Source organism: Camellia sinensis, chromosome 11, assembly GCF_055761805.1.
Source record: "Camellia sinensis isolate YWXY chromosome 11, ASM5576180v1, whole genome shotgun sequence".
Lineage (NCBI taxonomy): Eukaryota > Viridiplantae > Streptophyta > Magnoliopsida > Ericales > Theaceae > Camellia > Camellia sinensis.
The window spans coordinates 36286032-36303396 of NC_138971.1; the positions used below are offsets into that span (position 1 = coordinate 36286032).

Consider the following 17365-nt stretch of genomic DNA (forward strand, 5'->3'; position numbering starts at 1 on the left):
ATCACTCCAAAGTCAGGTTGATTAGAAGGTGGTTTCATTCTGCTGCTTTTAGTTTTCAAGGTCTGAGTTTCTCAGCATAGTAGAAGCAAAGCGCTTTTGTTTTCTCTTTACTTTTGGCTTCACAATTCTACTTTCAATGTTTCCTTTTGGACCCAAAATTAAGAAGCCAGCTGCTCCTGCTTCTTCACTCTGAAAGATCTGCCTTCTTTTTTTTCTTTATCTGGATAGACACCATCGGCCCATTTCAAGATTCTCTGTCACCAATTTTGCTATGGATTCTGTCTTGAAGAAACTGAAGCAACTAATACACAGTGAGAGAACAGTTTGATTGCAAATGAGAGGCATCATCTATGGAAAATAAAGCCCTGGTCGAGGTAGAAATTATAGTGGGCTTTGACAGCAAGGCATTGGCTATAAAAGAGCAACTTGCTGGAGGGAATAAACATCTAGACTTTGTGTCAATTGTTGGGATGCCTGGACTTGGTAAGACAATTTTAGACAAAAAACTGTACAATGATCCTTATATCATTCACCACTTTCATATTCATGCATGGACCTACGTTTCTCAAGTACCCAAAAAAAGAGAAATGTTGTTGGACATTTTGCATTTTAATGTCCTTACTGATGAAGATAAAAACATGAGCAATGAAATGTTAGGCGAAATGTTGTATAAAAAATTGAAGGGAAAAAGATATCTCATCGTCATTGATGATATATGGGATATTGGTGTCTGGGTCGATCTTAAAATGTATTTACCAAATGAAAAAAATGGAAGTAGGATTATGTTTACTAGTCGACCCATGCATGCGTCACCTGATAGCCATACTCATTGTCTACGTTTTCTAACTGAAGAAGAAAGTTGGGAATTATTTCAACGAAAGGTGTTTCCCGATGAAAGTTGCCCTCCAAAACTGATTGAAACTGGAAAGCAAATAATGAACAAATGTCAAGGGCTTCCACTTGCAATTATTGTTATAGCAGGACTTCTTGCAAAGAATAAGAAGACAGAAGAGTAGGGGAAACAAGTTGCCCAAAGTGTTAGTTCATGCATTGTTAGTGATCGAAACCAATACTTGCACACGCTAGGACTGAGTTACAATCACTTGCCTTGTCACTTGAAACCGTGCTTTCTTTATTTAGCAGCATTTCCAGAAAACCAAGAAATTTGGGTGTAGGGCCGGCCCTGGGGTGAGGCGACTAAGGCGGTCGCCTCGGGCCCCCAATTTTGAATAAAATTTAGGGCTCCCAATTAAGGGAGTGTATCATATTGTGTTATTTCATAATTACTTCAATACTAGCTCAATTCATTTATTATCATGTTATCGTATGGTATTATTTTGATTTGTGTCCGATTGATATTTAATGTGAAAACTTTCGCTTTTAGTTAAAATTAACTTAGAAGTGTATGGAGAGATTAAAATTTTTCCCATAAGTTGAATTTTATAAAAATTTATTTCTACTAAATGAAATTATTCATAGAATGTTTGATTTTAATTCAATTGCATTTTTCTAATTAAAAAAATTGTACCTTATTACTATATTTTTTTACTAGATTGACTTTAAAATAGGTAACAAAAAAATATATATATATATCTTAAATGAAAAAAAGATATTAGCCTTAATTATTATTTTACATACTTTTTTTTTATTCAGTTAGACGGAATTAAATAAAAGATTAAAAAATTATCATGGCTTCCTTCGCTGTGTTTGGTTGGGGGATTTGAGGAGGGAATTGGAAAGGGAAAGAAAAAAGTTAGGTGAAATGTGAATAAAATATACTTACATTTCACCTAGTTTCACACACCTTTTCCCTTTCCCTTTCCAAATCCCTCCCTAAATCCTCCACCAAACACAGCATTAGTGAACATTAAAATATATAACTAATAATTCATATTATTGAGTCATGTTATACTTGGATTCATGTTGAAAAATAGTCAACCTTAACTTGCTAATTTTATATATTGCTTGAGTTGTGTAAAAAATTCGCATCCTTACTCCCAATTAATTTTAGTTCTTATAGCATTGGTAAGCTAAAAAATAAATATTGAATTCAACTAATTGAAATTCAACTATTATATATATATATATATATTTGTTATCTAAATTTTGTTAAATTGTAATGCAATAGAAATAAATTTTTATCCTTTTATCTAAACAATTTTTTTTTTTTTTTTAGATAATGATATATGAAGGGCACAATTTAAAAAATTCGCCTTAGGCCCCTAATAAGTCAGGGCCGCCCTGCTTAGCCTTAATTTGGTTATGGGTAGCTGAGGAATTTGTAGAAAACATTGGGCAGAGAAGCTTGGAGGAAGTAGCAGAGGATTACTTAATGGATCTAATTTAGAGAAATCTAGTAATTGTTGCTCGAAAAAGGTTTGATGGTCAAATTAAAGCGTGCCATATGTGATCTTTTGCAGGATTTATGCTTGAAGAAAGCCAGGGAAGTTAATTTTCTACAGTGGATTCACAATTACAAAGATGCTTATCCTTCTTCTTCGAGTAATTACAAAACAAATAACCAATGTCGCCTATGCATCCCTTCTGACTTTTTAAAAAAGCAATGTCACCTTTGCATCCGTTTTGACTTTTTGAATGACCAATGTAACTTGTGCGTCCGCTATGGCTTTTTAGAAAAATGTGATTATGTTACATTTGAGTCTTATTCCCCAGCAGTTGTTCAATCATTCTTGTGTTTTGAAAAAAATTCAGAGGAAGAAATTCAGTGTGTTTTGTTTGAGTTTTATGAATTAAGTTTTTTCAAAATTGAATTTTTTGGTTTTCGTGTTTTTTTGTTTTTAGTGAATATTTTTAAAATTTTAAACATTTTTTTATTTTATTTTTTTAGAGGCACCTTACTTAAATGTATCTAAAAAGTAAAAAAATTGTGAAAAAATATTTTTAAAAAATTAATAAATACATAAAAACACAAAAAATGTACTGAATTTTCGTATTTTTTTTTTATTTTTGGTATTTAGTGAATTTTTAAAAGGTTTTTTTCACAATTTTTTTACTTTTTAGTATATTTATGTAAGATATGTCTAAAAAGTAAAAAAAAAAAAATTGCTTAAAATATTAAAAAAATTCAGTAAAAACAAAAAAATACGGCAAATAAGAAAGCAGAATTTTCTGAAAACTATTTTTGAAAAAATGAAATCAAGCAAGCTGATTGATTTTTTTAACAATCAGTTTCGTGATGTGTGCTCGTTTATTTGTTGGGCCTTCAAACTTCTTAGAGTGTTGGACTTAGAGTACAAGGATGCCTTCTTTTCAAGCAAAATAACACAACTTGTCAATTTGAGGTATTTGGCAATTAATTCGAAAGGTTGCTATGAATTACCGCCACCAATATCCAATCTCTCAAACCTAGAAACACTCGTTATTTTTACACATTGGCCTGAGATTATTCTGCCACATAATATTTGGAAGATTTCAAGCTTGAGGCATCTTTATGTTAAAGGAGGAGCAAAATTTTCCATTTCTTTATGTTCAGAAGAATCAGTAATGGATCACAACCATCCCCCTGTATTAGAAAACCTACAAATCATTGCAAACTTCAACCTTTGTGGACCAGTTTAGGATATATTGGCAAGGACTCCTTATCTTACAAAGCTAGGATTCTATGGAAATTTTCTATCAAATTCGGGGAATTTGATGTTTCCTAATCTAGAATTTTTAAGAAACCTTGAGACTTTGAAGACACACAACAAAATTTTCCCAAGATACCGAACTGCTCTCGGAGAGGTCACGTTTCCTTCACATATTAAAAGGCTAACCTTGAAATATACAGGGATAAAGTGGGAGGAGATGTCGATCCTTGGGATGTTGTTACCCAACCAAGAGCTTCTCAAATTAGAGAATAATACTGGCTGGGGACATCAATCGGCAACAACTGATGTAGGGGTTTCCTCGACTCAAATTCTTGAAACTGAAGAACCTTGGGGTTGAGTAATGGGTCACCTGCTCTAGTCACTTTCCAAGCCATCAACATTTATCGTTGGAATCATGTACAAATCTCAAGGAAATACTATATAGTTTGGGGGATATACTCATTTTAAAGATGATTGAGGTAGCCATTTGCCATTCCTCTGTTTACGAATTTGTCAGGAAAATTAAGAAAGATCAAGAGAGCGTTGGAAACAATTGGTTGGATGTGCTGATTAGGAAATCTTGGTGGGACATTTCTAAAGGTATTTTTCATAGTTATGATTAATCTTTTCTTTTCTCTATCACATTCTTTTCTCATTTTAGATTCAACCCCCATCAAATAAAGGAGACGTATCTTATATATATATTTGGTTTTTTGATGTTTTCTGCATCTTACGATTCACCATATATATTTTATGGTTTGATATTTGTAGAGGAACATCAATACCTATCATCATCAATATATAAATCTTAAGTTTAATATGTGTGGGTGTAGATTTTCGACCATACAACCAAAAGGAGGAGCTTAGTTGGAGAGCACCGATAGAATAGATTAAGCCCAACAACCTGCACAAGAAGATGAAAATCCGACGGTGGTTTGTCCACCTGGGGGCACTCTGACGATCAAGTCAGTAATCAATATCCCTCAAAGATAGCAAAAAGTACTCAAAACTCACTAGAAAAGAACTTACCTTAGACCCACGACGGTGCCTTGCTTTTATATCCAGCAGTGACCTAATCCCTTTAGAAGCCCCGCTTTAGTGGACTCAGGCTCAATGCTCATCTTGGACCCTCATCTAGGTACAGATAAACTCTTCTTGAGCCTTATCTTTATCCAAACTGAGATCCTCCTCTGTTCTAGGACTTTTGTCCCTTATCTGCTTATCTTGGATTCCGATATCTTCGCAGATAACCTCGGCCTAGCCGAGATCATCTCGGCAACATGACCAGGCCATGTGGAACCTCGGTTGACACTTTGGCATCACCTTTGCCACGTGCTATCATTCGCAAAATACTTCCCCATAACTGCGCCTAGGTTTTATTACCTCGACAACCTGAGGTGATGGAACCTACACCGTTTGTCAATATAGCATGTCAGCTAAAATACACTCTTCTCTTCGACTGAGATCATGACTTGTCGGTTTTAGGTGACCAGGATTTAACTGACCACTTTATCAAGGATCAAGAACCAAGAATCATGTTTTTTAAGCATTTCAGCTGAGATCACTCCTTTAGCCGAGGTTATGGCCTCGCTAATTCAAGAATTTCAAGAGTTCTGACTGCGTGTGAGCGGTCACGCACAGTCTTTTCAACCGTTTCTTCCACCAGGAGTTTTCCATTCCAGCCGACCTTCAACTCTGGTTGGCTTGGAGAGAAGGACTCTATCATGCCTGATAGAGACTCCATGCCATTTCCCGTGGTTGCCTTCATTGGGTGTGGACTCCAATTCCCTCTAGACATCCTATTTAGGGAAGTCCTTCACTACTACAAACTTAACCCCATGCACCTAGCCATTAACTCATGTAGGGTTATCAATGGTATAATCGAACTAGCACGCCTAGAAAAAGCTAGGATTAAACTAGCCAACATCCAATTCTGTTACACAATGTCCGGCCTTAAGTTTGACAAAGGTTACACATATTACCTCAAGCCTAGGTCCACCGCCTACAAACTCATAGCCGACCTTCCTGACTCCAACAAGGGCGCTGGAGATGACTACTCGATTGTCTCGGGCAACTGGAATTTGCTCCTGATAACGATCTTCATCTCTTTCCTCTGCACCGAGCAGTGTTTAGAGAGGATGAGGGTAAGAATTGAGTCATCCCATAACTCTATCTCTGTTAAAACTTGTCAACTTATCTATATGTACTAATGTTTACTTGGCGCTTTTTGCAGTTCTTTCCCAACCATCAAAGGACTTCCGCCAGAGCACCTTCCCAAGCCCAAATTTGAAAAGGCTCTTGGGTTTTCCAATTGAGAAGCATAAAGCCCGCTGCTTCTCAATTATATCCCGACCTACAAGTCTGCTCTGCCCGATGTTCCTTGCCGAAGCAAGACCTCTCCATCTACCACAACTCCACCAGTCACTTCATCACCAAGGCCAGATCAGGCCTCATCTTCAGATCCAGTAGAGCAGTCATCCACCTCTGGCCCCCAACTTATTCCACCATCTCAGCGCCAACGCCGACACCGACGCAGAGCTCCTCCGAACACACTGGTAGGCAAGACTCAGAGCTGCAAACGCTGAGATTCAGAGGCATCGGCTTATGATCCAACCAATCCTTCTATAGCCCTTCCTGCAATCCATTTCAGTACCAAAGTCAGCCTTGCTATAACCGCCGATGAGATGGGCTACAAACCAGCCATTGCCGAAGATCTTCGTGCCGACCTCCCTGGGTTGTGACTGTTCACTCCTCACATTCTCAATCCCAACCCAAGCCCAAAGCCAAAAAGGTGAAGAGGGCGAAGGCAAAGGCCTCAGCAATTCAAGTTGAATATGAGGACACTGTGCCGATCTTTAAGTTAGCTGAGATCGAGAAGAGCTCAACTGCCACTGAAAAGAGGCTAGTCAAGGCCGTAAAACTTGATGCCCCACCATCGAAGAAGCCGAGGTCCGAACGCCTAGAGGGTAGTAACAGCTTCCCTTGCAATCAGACCTGGGCGCCTGAGGTCATGGTAGGGGACCGACCATTGACAACTGGCGACAACATGATCGAGGACGTGGAGGTCGGCGCCGCTCTGTCAACGATCGTCCTCCTTCCAGTTGATATGAATCATATGGCTGACCTCCATGAGTATGAGAACTTCTGCTTTATGATATAGCACTCCATCTTGGTAAGTTTCCTATTTTACCTTTTGAAGTTTTCCAACACTTAGCCAAATTTTACTAATCTATCTCATTCCTTGCAGGCCATCCAGCATGCACATTCGTATGTAGTTAAGACCGAGATGATGAGGAAGGAGTTGGTAAAAAAGTGTAACGCCCCGCTTTTTATTACTCGGATTCAATTACCAAACCATTATTATAGATTCAATTTTAGAGATAACATACGGAAACTCTTTATATTTACAAGAACACGTGAATAAAGATTTTCTCATCCGAATACAATATGCATGCAACAGGAGTTATAATTAAATAAATTGCTCGTAGGCTTACATCTTCTAAATGAAGATAAAGGGTTTAACCCTTTTACATCAATGGCATTCCACCCACAAATAAAAGGCCCCGTGGCCAACAAATAAAGAAGATCCATGACCTTGAAATACTTCTCGACGTTCACCTGAAAAAGGATTAGCAACGTGGGATGAACATAAAGTCCAGTAGGGATCTCAACATGATCCCAAACAATAACAATTTACAGATAGCTATGACCATGAATGCTTAGTCTCATTCTATATAAATAATGTGACAGTTTATACAGAAATATACATATATAAGAACTTTTCTCAAAATCATTCAGTTCATTCAATAACGTAAGCAATTCATTTTTCTTTCTTCTTGTTATCTTTTCTAAAATTCATATGACAATAACAAATTCCTGAAAACAATTTCACCAAGCTCATTGTGTTTTCTCCTACTTTCCAGACTTACACCTGATTTGCCTTTTCAAAATATGTTCACAAGTATTCGATGTCCTTCACATTATTCACAATCTCAATACAGTACTTATGTCCATTTCCAACACATTCATAACTATACATGTATAACTTTAGTACAAAAGGAAACAACAAGCAACCAACAACTATATACTCAACAAATGAGGCAACTCGGCCTTCTAGAACCATAACCATCATAACCCATAACATACCCAGATACACTGAGACAATAATGATAAATAAGTTCTGTTGTACCTGCCTTAAGCACGGTAAGCCAAGGATATACCTTTTCACAATGAAATGTCAATTTACCAGACACTAGTTGGAAGGTAATGATACCTCTGCCAAGTTCTCCAGGCGCTAGCTAGAAGGTACTGGTAGCTCTCATTCTAAGCGCAACCAATTCTCTAGGCGCTAGCTGGAAGGTAATGGTACCTATTATTCTCAGCGCAGTATGCGTTACCAATCATCACAACATGACAAAGTACAATCAGCACAAGTGTAATGCATACAGATAAACTATTCAACAAAACAATGTCATCCTCCACCGATGACCAAGGACAAAACCTCTAAATGTATGTATTCAACACACGCATTATAATAATTCAACTCTCATGAGATTTTAAATCCAACAACAACAATAGTAAAATAAAATATTCATAGTCCAACCTCAAGTTCATTTCTGAAATTCACATATGATTTCGTTCTTTCTTTTCAAAAATCGATCCTCTTATTTTCCAAGTTAACATACTCCACTCTTTATCCCAATCCATTCTTTTCATTTCACAAAACTAAATCCATGGATATCAAGCCATAACCCAACTCAATTTAATATGTTCAATCCAAAATAATTCCAATGCCATAGTTAATTCTCCCTTTTAATTATTAACACATTTACACAACCCATAATAATAATTTACAAACATTATTTAACTTTACCCTTTTTTAATTCACTAAGTCAAAACATTAAACTAGGGTTTTTTCTTCTTTCAACGTAAACATGCTAGATTACTCCCCAATTAACCCAAACAACAATCAATTTAATAATCTCATTCCCAAATAACAAATCCTAGATCCCCTTTTATGACTTTCAAGGAAATCCATAATGGATATGATTTTTATGCAATACAAAATACTGCATATCTATCCAGAGAGGAGGTATTTAAAAGGAGCAAAGAAATCTCTACCTCAAGATTCAAAGCTAAAGATGAAGACCCAACTTGAAACTCCAATGAAATCACAAAATAATCGGTAGAAGTCTTGATCTATGCTTGCTCTTCAACCATCTTGAAAGATTTGGGGTGAATCTTAGGTAAAAAGAAGGGAAATCAAGAGTTTGGAAAGTTAGGGTTTCGGGTTTGGAGGATGGGAGGAGAAGAGAGGGAGAAAAATAGAGTTTTAGGGCCAAAAAGCCACTTTATAATGTCTGTTAGCGACGTGGTCACTTGAGCGAAGGAAGCTTAGCTAGAGCGTACAAAAGAAGCTCTCAGAATCTCTGAAAATCGCGCAGTTCACTTGAGCGGAGAAAATCTCGCTCGAGTGAGCATGCTTCCAACACAGAAACACAAAATTCAAACAGGTATAACTCTCTCGTCTAGACTCCGTTTAGGGTTGTTCTTGTGTCCAAATTGAAGCCCCAAAAGTAAGCTTTCCAATGGTTCTAGCCTCACATCAAGATTCAAAGTATGGAGAGATAAAATGATGAAAGAGTGAAAACTACTGAATAACAATTATTCAAATTTGGAGTTTCGAATTCAATCTCACCCAACCATAATGGTAACACCTCAACCAAGGCTCAAATAACAACTAAAAAGGTTCTCAATCAAGGTAATCAAAGAGTCAAATATGATTCCAATATAACAGGAAGCACAGAGTGCTACAAAAAGACTCATGAAGCAGCCAACCTCCTTTCTCTTAACCAAGTTGAGGCCAGCAACCGCCATCAGATGGATAAAGCCAAAGGCTGCTAAAAAAAAGCTGAGGCTAAAGCCAAAGCTGTAGAGGCCACTACTGAAGCCGCCAAGGCCGATGTTGAGGTTGCCAAGGCCAGGGTAGTAGAGTTTGAGGCAAAGTTCAAAGAGGCCATTGAATCAAAGGAGGCCAAGGTCAAGGCAGCCAATGAGAATGCCTTTGAAGAGGGCTAAGCCGTGGTTCGCGATCAATACAAAGAGCAGGTCAATCTGGCTTGTAACTGAGGTTACTACCTCAGCTGGATGACGGTGCTCAACAAACTATCTATCCCCATGGATTCCCCTATCAGAGACATCGGCCAACTCAACATTCCTTTCCCTCTTGTCCCCAAAGAGTCAGATGACGAGGCTGATGAGGAGGAAGCTGACGAAGAGGCTAATGAAGAGGCACAAGCTGCTACTGGGGCCATGTCTGCCACTCTGAATGATCAAGTCTTGGACTTGACTCAGGATGAGGAGGAAGACGAGGTTTCTAAGAGAGCCTCTCCTAAAAAGACAACCTCTGAGGCTGAGGTCTAGGCCGCCGAGAAGAGCTTGGACCAAACATTGCTTGAAATAGATGCCGAGATAGCGGCGGAGAAGGAGGCAGTATTGCCAGTCAAGTCCGACACAATGCCAATAGCCGAGTTTGAGCAATCCGAGATCAACACCAATGTTTCCAGTACTTAGGATTTTTTCTTTAATTTGAACTTTTCTCTTTTGTTGGGCCAAAGTGCCATCTTTGTAAGTGAACATGTTATCTTTCTTGTCAAACCGAGGTGGCTTTTGTAACTGAACAAGTTCTTTCTTCTGAATGCAAACTTCTTTTTTTTTTCTAAGTGTTGTATTCTTCATTTGTGTATGTTGACTTCTTTGCTTTTATGCCTTGTATGTTTCCATACTTAGAATATTATTGCAATTCTTCTAAGTATACCTTAATTATGTAATCACTTCAGGGTTGGAATACCTCGAACAAGTATCACCTCGGATAAAAACCTTTACTCTTTTTCTCGGCCAAACAACACTTTTAAAAATATAAAATATCTTCACAAGTGTTGTTTCTTTGCTTGTACTTGTTGTCCTCTGGCAAGGCTTCCCCCTTCCAAGTCTAGCACTTTGGCTGAGTATCTCAGACAATTATACTTCGGGTATAATGCAATACTCCCATCTTGGTTTAATGCCTTTCGGATAGTTCCATCTATCGATGATCTCAGATGACACTACAGAAAATTTCTCAAGTGTTATTCATAACTTCAACTTGAAATTTCAAAAAATTTCACAAGTGTTATGCTTTTATTCCATTCCCACTTCTTGCCCCCTAATGTGAACCTAAGTTTCTCTTAAGTTCACATTAAGCATCCATCTCCGATTTTTGCCGAAGTCTGATTCAAACAAATCTTAGCTAAGGTTTTCTACCTCGGTGTCTCTGTTAATTCGACTAGATCAAACTTAGTTCAACTCTACCGTATGACAAGTGTTAGTTATTCATCATGTTTCATTTGGAAACATCACAAACTTAACTCTACCATATGGCAAGTGTTAATTCACCTCTACCATATGGCAAGTCTAAGCCGTTCATCATGTTTCATTTGGAAACATCGCAAACTTAGTTCAACTCTACCATATGGCAAGTCTAAGTTATTCGTCATGTTTCATTCAGAAATATCGCAAACTTAGTTCAACTCTACCATATGGAAAGTCTAAGTTACTCGTCATGTTCACCAAGGGAACATCGTCATATGACTTTTTCAGTCCTATCGCACAAGTGTCAACAATAATATATGAAAACAAAATCAAGCTAGTGTTTTATAAAAACTTCGGCTAATCACATAAATTTCTAAAAAACAAACACTAATGATAGAAAAACTTCAAATTGCAAGTGTTCTAGGGACTTGGCAACTCCTTGCCATCACTGTCTTCTAGCTGATATGCTCCATTGCTGGCAACCGAGAGGATTCTGTAAGGCCCTTCCCAGTTTGGGCGAAGTTTGCCCTCCCTGGGATCCTTCTTATAGCTGATGACTTTTCTAAGGACGATGTCCCCAACCTTGAACTCCTTTGGGTTGACCTTCTTGTTGTAAGCCCTAGCAAGCTGCTGCTGGTATGCCCCCAGCTGAATTACTGCTCTCTCCCTTCTTTCTTCCAACATGTCTAGATCTCAAGCCAGGAATGCCTCATTGGTCCCATTGTCCACTCCCTGGGTTCTGATTCCAGGGATGCCGACCTCCAGTGGGATGACTGCTTTAGTGCCATATGCCATGGGAAAAGGGGACTCCCTAGTTAATCTTCTCAGCGTAGTCCGATATGTCCATAGCATATTGGGTAATTCCTCCACCTACTTGCCATTGGCTGTTTCCAGCCTCCTCTTGATCCCATCCAAGATGGTCTTGTTGGATGCTTCTGCCTGACCATTACTCCAGAGGAAACTAGGAGTGTAGTAATAGTTCTTTATCTTGTATTTTGCACAAAAGCTCTTAATCAGCTTACTGTCAAACTAAGTGTCATTGTCTGCTATAATGGCCCTTAGGATCCCGAACCTGGTTATTATGTTCTTCCAGATGAAGTTCTTCACATCAATATCTCGAATCTTCGCAAGAGGTTCAGTCTCTACCCACTTTGTAAAGTAGTATGTGGCTACTAGGGGTGTGCATAATACCACCGAAACCGCCGAAACCGCACTGAACCACACCGCCAAGACAAATTCATTATTATTTGCCAATCGAACCGCCGGTTTTTTGTAATAAAAATGACAAATTCTAGTGACACTTTTATCAATCTGCCGGTTTCTATTTTTCTTCCAAACCGCACCGACCCGCACCGATATTAAATCATGTTTTATAAGATTCTAAAAATTCTTTTTTACTTAAGATTGTTTGTTGTTCTATACCTTAGAATATAGTATTACATTACTGCTCGAGGGAATTCAAGATGTCAGTAATCCAAAATAAAGTTGGATTCCAATTCACTTTTCAATCTTTTTTTTTTTTTTTCTTTTCTGGCCATGTTGCAAACTTGCATCAGCTCACTTTTCAATCTAAATACTTTTCAACAGTAAACATTTTCAATATATTGTAAACCCTGAATGATATTAATTTTATGTATTGTATTTGATCATTGTAACTTCCACAGATGCTTGTAATGAATTGATGGCATAGTCGTTGATATTATCATGTTGTTGCTGCACTTGCTGCATCAGAAAAAAGCTTTGCAAGATGCTTAACATCACGGTATCTCTCGTCTTTTTTTTTACTCTTTGATTTAAGTTTTGTAATTTGAATTATATTTTTTATAAATCGCCAATCCGCCCAAACCGCCAAGGCAAATCTGCCATTATTTGCCAACCGAACCGCCGGTTTTTGATAAGAAAAATGACAAATTCTAGTAACACTTTTATCAATCCGCCATCCGCCATACGGTTTCTATTTTTCTCTCAAACCGCACCGACCCGCACCGCGCACACCCCTAGTGGCTACTAGCAAGAACTTTCTCTGTCTAGTTGCCTGGGGTAGTGGTCCTACTAGGTCCATGCCCTACTGGGAAAACGGCCAGATCTGTTGTTGGCTGATGTATCAAAGGTGCAAACCTTTGACACTTCTCACACTTCCTGACATAGGCTTCCACATCCTTTTGCACATATAGCCACCAATATCCCTGGGAGATGGCTCTATGGGCAAGTGACATGCCCCCTGCATGGCTTCCATAAACTCCTTCATGGATCTCGTATAAAAAGTCCTCTACCTGAGAGGGATGCATACACTGGAGTAGAGGTCCAGTGAAGTATCTTATGTATAGATGGTCTTCTGCTGACAGGCAGAACCTGGCAGACTTCAACCTGGTTTTGTGTGCCTCTTTTCTATTGTCTGGCAATCGGCCCTCTCTGAGGAACACAATTATGGCGTCCATCCAGCTGGAACCCATTTCCATGCATATTGCTTCGTATTCTGTTATCAGAGGCTCTACACTTGGTCCTGTTAGATAATCAACCATGATTGTCCTTGGTTCCCCAGACTTTATTGCGCTAGCCAGGTTCGCCAAGGCATTAGCATGGCTATTATCATCTCGACTAACTTGCTGTAGCTGATAATTCTCAAACAGTGTTAGCAGCCTGACAACCTTTTTTACATAGACTATCATCCTTTCATCTTAGGTTGTATACTCGCTTGTTGCTTAATTCACAATAAGCTGGGAGTCACAGAAGACTACCACCTCATCAGCTTCCATGGCTACTGCCAATTTCAGTCCTACAATCAGCACCTCATAGTCTACTTCATTGTTTGAGACCTTGAATCCCAAACGAATAGATTGCTCAATCATTCGCCCATCTGGTGATACCAACACCACTCCTGCCCCTGCTCCATAACGGTTTGAACTTCCATCAACAAATAGGCGGAAGGAATCGCCGATGTAGATGTCATAGGATTTTGGTTTCTCTACCCTCTTTTCTTTTGCTGGAGTGGGGTCCTTTGGTCCCAACTCGGTCTCTTCCTACTCTCTTGGACATCCTAAGTTGCGGCTCACCGAAGCCCGAATTGGGATTGCGCTAGGAGTGAACTCGGCTACAAAGTCGGCTAGCACCTGGCCCTTGATTGCTGTTCTAGGTCTAAACTCCAAGTCGTATTATCCCAACACCACTGCCCATCTGGCTATTTTTCCTGTCAGATCTCCATGCTGCAACAAGGGCTTCAGGGGATGCGCAATCAACACCACAATTTTGTGGGCTTAGAAGTAACGATTCAACTTTTTGGAAGCCATCACTAGGGCTAGGGTCAACTTTCCCAGGGGCAAGTACCTGGATTTTGCACTTGCTAGGGTTTTACTCACATAGTATACTACCTTTTGCTTTTCCTTCTTTTCTCGGATTACCACCATGCTTATTTCATGGTTTGAAACTGCCAAGTATATGACCAATTCTTCTCCACGTGTTGGATTTGACAGAACTGGAACTGTTGTCAGGTACCTTTTCAAGTCGATCAAGGCGACTTCGCACTCTTCTGTCCACGAGAAATCTGTGGCCTTCTTTAACAATTGAAAAAATGGCTTGCATTTATAAGAACTTCGACTGATAAATCTATTCAAGGCTGCTTCCTTTCCACTAAAAATTTGGACCTTCTTGGCTGATGTCAAGCTTTTCAAATCTAGGATAACCTTGATCTGATTTGGGCTTGCTTCTATGCCCCTCCTTGTGACCAAGTATCACAGGAAATTCCAAATGCACATTTTGAAACATTGAGTCGGAGCCGATATTTTCTTAGGATGTCAAAGACTGCCTTCAAGTCGGCCAGATGGTTCCTCGGTTCTTTAGTCTTCACGACTATGTCATCAATGTAGACCTCTACTGTCTTCCCAATCAGATGCTTAAATATCTTGGTCATTAACCGCTGGTAGGTTGCTCCTGCAGTCTTTAACCCGAAATGCATCACTCTGTAACAACAGAGTCCTTTTAGGGTGATGAATGTCATTTTCTCTTCATCCGGAGCATACATTGCTATCTAGTTGTAACATCTGTATGTGTCCAAAAAACTCATCCTTCCATGCCCTGTAGTGGCATCTACTAACTGATCAATTTTGAGCAGTGGGAAATTGTCCTTGGGGCAGGCCTTATTCAGGCTGGTGAAGTCCACGCGGACCTTTCACTTACCGTTATTCTTTTTCACAACTACTGTGTTGGACAGCCAGGTTAGGTAGTTCACCTCCCGAATGGCCTTGGCTTCCAACACCTTGTCTACTTCCTCCTCAACTGCTTCCACATGTACTAATGTCGGCCTTCTTGCCCGCTAGATGACAGGTTTAGCTAACCTGTTTACATTGAGCCTATGACAAGTGACCTCGGGGTCGATGCCAGGCATCTCATAGGGCGTCCAGGCAAACACTTCCATGTTTGCTCGCAAGAAAACCTCTAACTCCATTTCCTCCTCCTTGGCTAAGCCTAAGTTGAGAAGGAAGAAGCGCTCTCGATCATCTTCTTGGACCAGAATGTTCTTCAAAGCTTTCTTACTCTTGTCGGCTGGTTCTTTGCCGACATCATCTAGGACCTCGATGTCCTTGTCTTCGATTTCTAGTGTCTTTTCTACTCGCACATTGTGGGTGGACTTCATTGTTACCATGGAACAATTTTTTGCCTACACCTGATCCCCTCTAACCTCCTCAATCCTATGTTCGGTTGGGAATCACAGCAGCTGTTGCAATGTTGAGGGAACAACCCTCATTGCATGCAAGCACAGTCTACCTAAGATAACATTGTAAGGGGAGGGGTGTCAATTATTGTAAACTACGTGCTTACCTTCTTGGTGCCTGCTTGCACCTCCAAATCCATGGCTCCTATAGGCCATGTCAGCGTTCTGTTGAATTCAACCATTGGGCTGTTGGATTGTTCCAGATCATCTGGGTGAGGCCAAGCTCCTTGTAATATCCAACATACATGATGTCTCAAGAATTGCCTTGATCAACCAGTATGTGTCTCACTTGGCACTTTCCAATCTTCAGTGTTATCACCAGGGCATCATTGTGTGGATGCTACACCATTTCCAGGTCTGCCTTAATAAAAGAAACCATTGGTCCCCAGTACTTATTTGTCCTAGGCTTCTTTTGCTAGACTTGATACACATGCTGTAGGTGCCTCACTCTCTAAGTCTCCCTACGTACATCATTCTCATTGACCTTCGAGTGAATCACATTAATAACCCGAGGTCTATCTGCTTACTGCTGTGGCGGTAGTGGAGGTGGTACTGCTAGTGCTTGGGGAAGCCTTGGATGCTCTTCCTTAGTCCTGGCCTTATCTACTAGGCCTCTCAGGTGACTCTGTCTGACCAGATCCTCCAAGTGCGTCTTCAGAGCCCTGCACCCCTAAGTCAAGTGCCCGTCCTAATTATGGTAAGCATAATGCTTCCCAAGGCTCCTTCCCATAAACTCGCTAGGGATCTTCTCCGGCGCTCTGTAATACGATTGGTTCCAGATCTTTTATAGAACTTTGTAGATCGGGATCCTTAACACAATGGTGACTGCCTGTGCAGCCCTCAACCCTGTCTCCTGCCTGTTTACACCAGATTTATCTCGACCTGGCTTTGGCGAGCCGTTTTTCTTCTCTTGCTTTGGCGTCTTCGTTCCTTACGTGTCCTCTTCTGCCCTGGCATATTTCTCGATTCATGCCATGAGCTCCTCCATACTTTTTGGTAGAGTTTTTGCTAGCGATTTCCGAAGAGGGCATTCGTCATCCAAGCCGTTCCTAAAGAGACACGACTGCCAGCTCCTAGTTACAATTAGGAATTCGATTGAACACCTCGTAATATCTCTTGGCGTAAGCCCTGAGGCTCTCACCCTCGCTAATGTTCAAAGCTAGCAGGGAGTCTACCCTTAGTGGTTATAACTTGTTCGTAACAAACCTGGCCACAAACATCTCGGCCAAGCCTTCCTAAATCTTTACAGTTCTTTTCGATGACTTATGAAACCAATCAGATGCTATCTTCCCGAAGGATGAGGGGAATACCTTGCACAACAACTTCTCGTTCCCACTCCACAAAGCCATTGAATTCAAATATAAACCAACATGAAAGTTCGGATCGGACTTACCATCGTATATTTGGAACCTCGGCATATGGAACCTTTTTGGGGCCTCAAACACATCCAACTCAACTAAGAATGGCGTCCTTAGCTTGACGGGGAGATATGATCTTGACATTGTGCCGCTTTCTCTGGAGGTAGTCTCTCAAGTCCTCCTTCATTCGGCCGGGAGATAGACTATCAATAGATTTCAGCCTTTTGGGCGCGCTGCTTCTGGTGTCATTGTGCGTCCTCTTGGACTTCTCTTTATTCATTATATCAAAGCGAAGCCCTTCCCCTAGATATACTGAGGTTCTTTGACATAGGTCCCTTTTGTTTGCGGCATTTTCTGTGACT

General features: G+C 40.0%; 2 protein-coding genes across 2 annotated transcripts; one reads left to right on the forward strand and one right to left on the reverse strand.

The window, feature by feature from the left end:
* Positions 1–350: 350 nt before the first annotated feature.
* Positions 351–1016, forward strand: LOC114314224 (disease resistance protein RPP13-like). The gene has a single exon (XM_028260679.1). It carries the CDS (start codon positions 351–353, stop codon positions 1014–1016), a length of 666 nt encoding a protein of 221 aa, XP_028116480.1.
* Positions 1017–11966: 10950 nt separating this feature from the next.
* On the reverse strand, positions 11967–13606 carry LOC145802265 (uncharacterized). The gene is made up of 2 exons (XM_082894945.1): positions 13056–13606; positions 11967–12150 (listed from the first exon to the last, which is right to left on the reverse strand). Exons 1-2 carry the CDS (start codon positions 13604–13606, stop codon positions 11967–11969), a joined length of 735 nt encoding a protein of 244 aa, XP_082751071.1.
* Positions 13607–17365: the final 3759 nt, after the last annotated feature.